Source organism: Psammomys obesus, unplaced genomic scaffold, assembly GCF_907164565.1.
Source record: "Psammomys obesus unplaced genomic scaffold, mPsaObe1.curated_primary_1811, whole genome shotgun sequence".
NCBI classification, from domain to species: domain Eukaryota; kingdom Metazoa; phylum Chordata; class Mammalia; order Rodentia; family Muridae; genus Psammomys; species Psammomys obesus.
The window spans coordinates 5,264,429-5,271,969 of record NW_026596149.1 but is presented as its reverse complement, the minus strand read 5'-3'; the positions used below and the strand labels follow the sequence as shown (position 1 = coordinate 5,271,969).

The 7,541-nt window shown below is 44.8% G+C and overlaps 1 protein-coding gene across 1 annotated transcript in view; it reads left to right on the top strand.

The window, feature by feature from the left end:
- Positions 1 to 6,459: 6,459 nt before the first annotated feature.
- Plxdc2 (plexin domain containing 2) overlaps positions 6,460 to 7,541 on the top strand; it is a 436,538-nt gene continuing 435,456 nt past the window's right edge. Inside the window, exon 1 of the mRNA XM_055593812.1 lies at positions 6,460 to 7,348. Coding sequence (XP_055449787.1) covers positions 7,237 to 7,348 — 112 coding nt within the window. The 5' untranslated portion in view covers positions 6,460 to 7,236. The remainder of the gene's footprint in view (positions 7,349 to 7,541) is intronic.

Sequence of the window (7,541 nt, the reverse complement as noted above, 5' to 3'; positions counted from 1 at the left end):
GTGTGTGTGTGTGTGTGTGTGTGTGTGTGTGTGTGTGTGTGTGTTGGTACAGACGTATAAGGAGGTACTGAGGTCAACACTAGAGTCTTCCTTAGCTTAACTCTTTACCTAATGAGGTAGTGATGCCTTGAATACAGAGCTTGCCAATGCAACAGCTTATATTGCTAGTCTAGTCTAGCCACTTTGCTCTAGGAATTTCTCTGTCTCTGCAGTGCAGGTCAGCCACCACAAAAAAACTTTAATAAAAGTGTTTTCTGAATATCCAAACTTTTATACCAATCCTCACACTTGCATATCAAACAGTTGAACCACCAAACTACTTCTCCAGCCCTATAGAATTCAAATGTATGCTATCCAAAGTAAAATCAACACTCCAAATAAGTGTAATGACAACATACAGAATGAGAAAAATGCTTGCAGTTAATATAAATGATGAACGCCTATCTTCTAGAACATACTAAACCCAAAACAACAAGAAAAAAAACTTATAACAAATACAATTTTAAAAAGACAGGTATGGACTACTCTTTACAAAGATTAAACCCATGCCCAAGAAGCAGAGAAAAACATGCTCAATGTCGTTAGTCATAAAAGAGATGCAAATTGAAACAGTGAGTTCAACTTCGTACTGTCTGGGAGATTGAAAAATGGCAAACGGCTCAGGAGGTAAAGGCATTCACCATACAAGCCTGGCAATTCGGATTTAATACCTGTAATTCAAGTAAAGGAGAGAAAAGATTCCACTACATTATGCTCTGACCCCTTCATGTGCCACGTAGCATTTGTCCATCGCCTCATAGGCATCGTGCACACATAAGCAATAATAAATAAATAAATCGGCTGTAACAAAGACACTTAGAGTTTTTCTATGTAATTCATAGTGCAAAAAGTTGTTACTGCTTTGGAAAATGGTTGATTATTTGCTCACAAAGTTAAATACAAAATAGCTATACTAAACCAATACAAATTGGGTGATTGTGAAAACTGTAATCCAATTAACTGATGTATGTAAATATTATCCAGTTTCCATTCCATAAAATACTATTTCGAAATACAAAGAAATAAAGTTTGGATGCATGCATGCCACACGTGGCTGGACCATGAAAGCATTATGCTAAGTGGATGAATTCACATACAAAACTTCATAGATGATTCTGTTCCCAAAAGTGTCCCCAGACATCTGTGCACAAATCCATAGAGACAGTAGATTAGTGTTCTCTAGGGCTGTGGTGGGGGGAGGAGAATGCGAATGACTATTAATGGGCACTGGATGATGAAAACCATCTGGAAATAGATGATAGTTTTGTTCTAACACCTTGGAATAAATTAAAACCTACTGAGTTGTGTACTGTAAAAGAATAACCCTTAAGCTGTGGGAATTGGCCCTTAAAAATTCATAGCTATGACAGTAAGAAGAAAAGTAGAAACAAATGAAATCAAGATGAGAGAAGAAATAGAGGTTAAGCCACGGGCTGAGTTCTGGCAGAAGCTGTGCGTCTGAGACTCAGGGCACAATAGCAAGTGCAAAAAACCTTGTAACATGTGCTGACAGTTGAGGCCTCCATTAGGGTTCCCGTAGAAGCGTGTCTTCCCCTGAGGTTGACACTCAAGTAACAAGTTTCCAGTATTGCAGATATCTGTAATTAATTCAGAAAACTCCAAGTAATTAAATCAACAGTGGACATGTTGGTCCCTTTCCCTGTGTTGTTACTAATGCACTGTGCATAAGTCATTAACAAAGATATTTCATTTTATAATTCACTAAGTGTTTGCCAAGCACTTGGGTCTTTTTTTCCAAAAATGCAATCACTAATTCATCCTCGATTCTAATAATTTAAAAATAAGGTACATGCTTCCATTTTGCACTGTTTCTCACCCTATGCTTTTAAACAGTGAACTGTTCCATTTTGTTCATTGCCCTTTTGCTATGTAGGTGGCTCATTTTCTGTACTGCTATTTATTGGCCTAACACTCTTTAGGTTTTTAAGATTCAAAGAGCTGTAAATCTATGTTATGTTGACATATTTTTTTACAAAACTGTGTCAGATAGAATCATGTTGTTAATTTCATCTAAATAGTTAAGGTAACAATTATAGAAGGTTCAGCAGGCAGTGAGTATCCTTGTATGTTAAATGTCCTATCAACAAAGAGTATGCTTCTTCTTCTAGGTAAAATCTTTAATGGTTGCTGAATTTAAAATGCTCCATTCATAAAATTTACTGCTTAAAGGTATTAATAAAAAAAAAAAAAGCTGAAATACCAACCACCAACAGTACAATAAAAGTCAAGTTGGTTTTGAGAGCAGGTCAGCCAAGATGAACAAATGAGTCTTGTAATTGCAGAGCAGAGGTCAAAAAATTGCCCCTATTAGGTGAGGAGGAAGAGGAAATGCTGTTGACCTCAGAAGAGGTCATAGCCTACAACTTCATAAAAATCTGCTTGCTGTGTCCCTTTGTCACATGGCAATTATAGAACATTTCAACAAATAATGGTAAATGGACACAAATTATTTCCTGGGAATGAAGTAAAAGCAGATTCTTCTTATCGCACGTTACATCCCAGGTTTTGTTTTGTTTTTAATCCATATGTGTATGGTGTTTTATTAGGCATTCTGTCAGCCAAGTTCCTACTAAGACAGCTCTTAAGAAAAAAATGTTGGAATTGGGAAAGAATGAGATTGCTGACTGAAAGTATCCCTACTGAGTTTGAGTAGTTTGAGCTGAGTGTGTGAGTTTGAAGGTTACAGCACTAGGGATGCAGGTTAGTTGATAAAGTTCTGAACTTGATTTATACAAACACATGAGACTAAAGTACCAGTACTCTGAAGACAGAAGCAGTGGGATCAGAAGTTCAAGGCTGTCCTCAGCTGCATATGGTATTCATGGCCAGCTACAAGGAAACCTTTCTTTTTTTATTAATTTTTATTTTTTTATATTGATCACAGGTTATTTACTTTGTATCCCAGTCGTAGCCCCCTCCCTCAATCCTTCCCAATCCCACCCTTCCTCCCTCATCTCTTCCCTGTCCCTTTCCAAGTCCACTGCTAGGGGCAGTCCTCCTCTTCCTCCATCTGACCCTAGTTTATCAGGTCTCATCAGGACTGGTTGCATTGTCCTCCTCTGTGGCCTAGCAAGGCTTTTCCTCCCTTGGGGTGGTGGGGGGAGGCAAAGGAACCAGTCATTGAGATCATACCAGAAATAGTTCCTGTTCCCCTTACTAGGGAAATCCACTTGGATACTGAACTACCATGGGCTACATCCAAGCAGGGGTTCTAGGTTATATCCATACCTGGTTCTTGGTTGGAGATACAGTCTCATAGAGGACCTCAGTGCCCTGATATATTTTGTCCTTGTGGAGCTCCTGTCCTTTCCTGAGCATATTAACTCCCCCTTTTATCGTATGATTCCTTTCTTTAAAACAAGAATCCTTGAAGCTTAATGGACATGAGGTATTTCCAAAAATTTGAAATCTGGAGAGATGATATCTTCAGTTTGCTCGTATTCAAAGTTGTGTGTGGTTAATAATGATTTTGATATATCATCTTCAAGGAGACAGTGTCCTGTAAATTCTAGGTCTAAGCCTTGAACAAACACAGGACTACACATTTGCACTTTCTAGTTCACTTGTGTCTTGGGAGATTAGTTTAAAGTAATCCAGTGGGTAAGAGAGATGGCCACATCTTCCATATACTTTTAATTAGGAGAAACAGACTCCAGTATTATGACGCCTACCTCATGTCTGGAGAAGATGAAATCTTTCCTACAAACTTTCTTGTTTGTCACCATAAAAGTGAAACTCATACTTTTATGGCAGTGAAACATACAAGGAAGACACAAAAAGTGAGGACACACAGCATATCACCTTTAGTTAGCCAGATTTTTACCCGTACTCAGCTCTTTCCACTTCTCTCTGATCATTTTGTGTGACATATATTTTCTTTATTTGATATTGCTACAATGTCAAGGTAAAGTACCCCAGCCTAGATATATTACAATGGTCTCCCTTGTGATTTAGTTCTGGGCAGTTTGTCAACAAAGATGCCAGTCTTTTATTCATTTCGAGATTCTTCTATAGCTGTTGGTTAAGGGAGAACTAAGCTGAGTAACATCTTTGATTGTATTATAGGTTCAACGGCTCAAGTAATTCCATGCTCAGAAGACTTCATGGCTGCTCTCATAACAACAGGCTCAAACCTGTCACAGACCTCCTGGAAGTGTCATAGACAAGTGCAAGCTTGCAAAGACAAGGTTCAGATAGGGTTAGAGCATTGTAATTAAATAGCACCTCTGATAGAGACGGATACAAATTGACCAAAATACCTCTAAATGGCCGTTTGTTTCACTTTCAGTTTGTAGCAACCAATTTTCACTGGCAAAAGTATATTTATAGCTGCTATCAAGAGGGCAAAGCATGGCAAAGGACAGCAAACAATAACAAAAAATACACATTACCAATCTGCATAAACCATAAAATTAAAAAAAAAAGGAATGAAAATGATAGAGGAGATGGAGGCTTGTTTTCTCTCGGAGAAATATGCTGGTTTTTATTTTGTGTCATTTTTCCTACCGTGAAGATGAGTGCCGGGAAGGAAGGCAGAAGTAGGGAGAGGACTTTGGACCTAACTCGTTCAGATGTTTGCTGGGTCGCCTACAGTTGTGGACGTTAGGAGAACTGGAGTGGTGCAAAGGGCAGAGGGAGCGTGGGTTTTCTGACATGGGTTTTGGTGGTAGTGGTGGAGCTCGTGGGTGTCAGCCGGTCAAAGCGCAGGAGGCAAAATCAACATCAATTAATGTCCCATTAAGTTTTCGTTAGAAGACTACACTTTTAAACCTAATGTAAAGATTCTAGGGCCTCAGATTAAGATGTAAGGTAGAATTCAAACACTCTTGGTAAAGCAGAAATAAAAGAATTATAGTTTCTAAGTGTAGCTGGCAAAGGGGACATAAGCCACTCTGAAGAAAGCTCGGAATTTGTCAGCCATCTTGGGGATAATAAAAGGTGTAGGCATGGCATAAAGGTTCACAAGTAGGTTTTGTTCCGAACTGGAGAATGAATCTTATTTTAGGGAAAACAGGTTTGTTTATGTTTCTCAGGGGAAATGCACAGGCACACTCTCTGTATCGAAATTGGCAGTTATACTGGCTCACTTCCTGTAGGTTTTGTGACAAGTTGAGGGATCTCGCCATAGCATCTGTGGAGGCTTCAAAGCGTGGAAAGGCAAACAGAACAGGCTGAATACCCAGAACACTTCCAATGTGTTAATTTAGCTCCCCCTTTGTCTTCAAGAAACAGCTTCTTCGAGCTGGGAGATGATTAAACAAAAGTTAAGTCCACTTTGCTAATCTCCATTGCTAAGATCTTCTATGAACTTCAATATAGAATCCTCCTTATTTTATGCCTGGAGACTTGAAGCTGAAAGTTTAAGTAACTTGCTCCTTGTGTGGAAAAAAAAAAAAAAAAATCTAAATCCTCCAGGCGCTGCTCGAGGGCATGAACTTTTCACCAGCGACTTGTCTCTTTACTTTCTATTTACTCTCGTTAAAAGGTGGTTAACCATTTGTGAAGTGATGAGAGGGCTGCAAGGGGTTAACGCTGAAGCAGACCAGCAAGCCGAGAAACAAACAGGCAAAACAAAAACAAACTGGCGAATGAAAGCCCTTTAAAGCCCCCGTAGGAAATTCAATGGGCCTCCTGTTCCTTTAAACTCTCGCTTGCGCTCCCTTTGACACCAGCAACCGGCGCTGGCGGCTGCAGGACCCTGCAACGCTCAGCCACCTTCCACCACTCTGCCCGCGGGTCTCGGGTAGGAGGGGTTTTGGTTGGGGTGGGGTGTGTATGTGTGTGCGTGTGTGTGTGTGTGTGTGGGGGGGGGTGTATCAGGAAAGCAAGCTACTCAGGTTTGATTTTTTCTCTTTTTTTTACACCCCAACGGTTGCCAGACCAGCCCTCCGCGAGGGATGAAATGCTATTAACCCGTTAGCGCCCAGGCCGAACCCAGGAGATAGTAGGCGCCCGCTGAGGCCTCATCTCCCCCAACCCCACCCGCAGGCTGGCACCCCGAAGCCCCGGGAGCCTAGTGGATGCAGGCGTCTTTGGCCTCGTTGCAGAGGGCACGGGCGCGGGGGTCGGGGGTGAGCCGATGGCGTCCGTGCCCCCGAGAGCTGCCACTGCCCCGCGCACTGGTCCTCGCGATCCCCCGGGGAGCGTGGGGCCGCAGTGCTCCTCTGCCTGCCCCCAGCCAGTCTTCCTGGGCTTCGTTTGTGGGAGACTTTTCTGGCAACCCCCCGAAAAGCTCAGCCATTGGACAGGTCGGTGCCCGCTGCTAGTTTCGGGAGGGGAAAGGTGGAAGAAGCCCGGAGGAGAGTGGGGGAGGGAGGAGGGCGGAGGAAGAGAGAGGAGGTTCCGCGGCGGATCTGGCAAATGGCAAGCCGACTTCCCTCCCTGAAGTGGAGAGCAGGAGTGCGGGGGAGCGCAGTGGCGCCTTGGCCACCAAACTCCTGGCGCTCCCCGGTGTTCGGAGCCACCTCCTACCTAGCCCACGGGAGCTCTCCCACCAGGCTGCCGCCTCGCTTTCCCCCTGTCCTTTTTCTTTAAAAGGCGCACTTCACCCCTCTTTCTCTTCAGATCCCACAGCCCGGACCTCCCCCGGCTTCACTCTCCGGGGCTGCCCATCCCTCCGGCTGCCCGAGAGGACGCGCGCCCAGCCTTGGGCGAAGCAAAGAAGAAAAACTTGTCAGAGAGGTTTCCCGAGTCTCCACTAAGCCCCTTCTCTGGCGAATTCCAACCGCGCGCCGGGCCAGTCCTGAGTCTGGGAAAGTTCCTCCGACGGTCAGCGCCTTCTTGGACCTGGCACGGCGTAGGCTGTGGAATTAGATCTGTTTGGAACGCAGTGGAGCGCGTCGCGGGCGCTCGGAAGTCGCCGTCTGCGGACGCCCCGGTGGCGCTGCCTGCAAGTAGCCTTTCCTCTGGGTGATTCTGTCTCGGCTGAGGGCTGCGGGGGTGACAAGTTGCGGAGGGAGCCCCGAAGTCCGTAGAGGGCTGCGCTGCCCCTCCTTCGCTCGTCGCGGTTCCCTGCTATCCAGAGCAAAAGCCTCGAGAAACTGACGGAGGCCTCGGCATCCCACCCGGGACTCACCCCCAGAGCTCGGCCGCGTCGCCCCATCCTCTCGGAGAGCCCCGGACCCTCAGGGCGGAGAGGAAAGATTGCTGGGTAGAGGAGGGGGTCGCGGCAGCGGCATGGCGAGGTTCTGTAGGGCCGACTTGGCCGCTGCAGGAGTTGTGTTACTTTGTCACTTTTTAACTGACCAGTTCCAGTTCGCCCGCGGGGAGCCTGGAGGTGAAGTCAATGGTAAGACGCAGTTTTCTCGATTGTTTTTGTGTGCAGCTGATCCTTCCGGCGCCCCGGCATCCCCGTTCTCAACCCACACCCACCAAAATGCAGCTGCCCTTGGGAAACTTACCCTAGTTGTTTTTCTGGGAAACTGGAGTTTCCTAGATAGGGGAAGAGGGTTGACAAGAAGGTGCTGGAAACTAGGACTTCC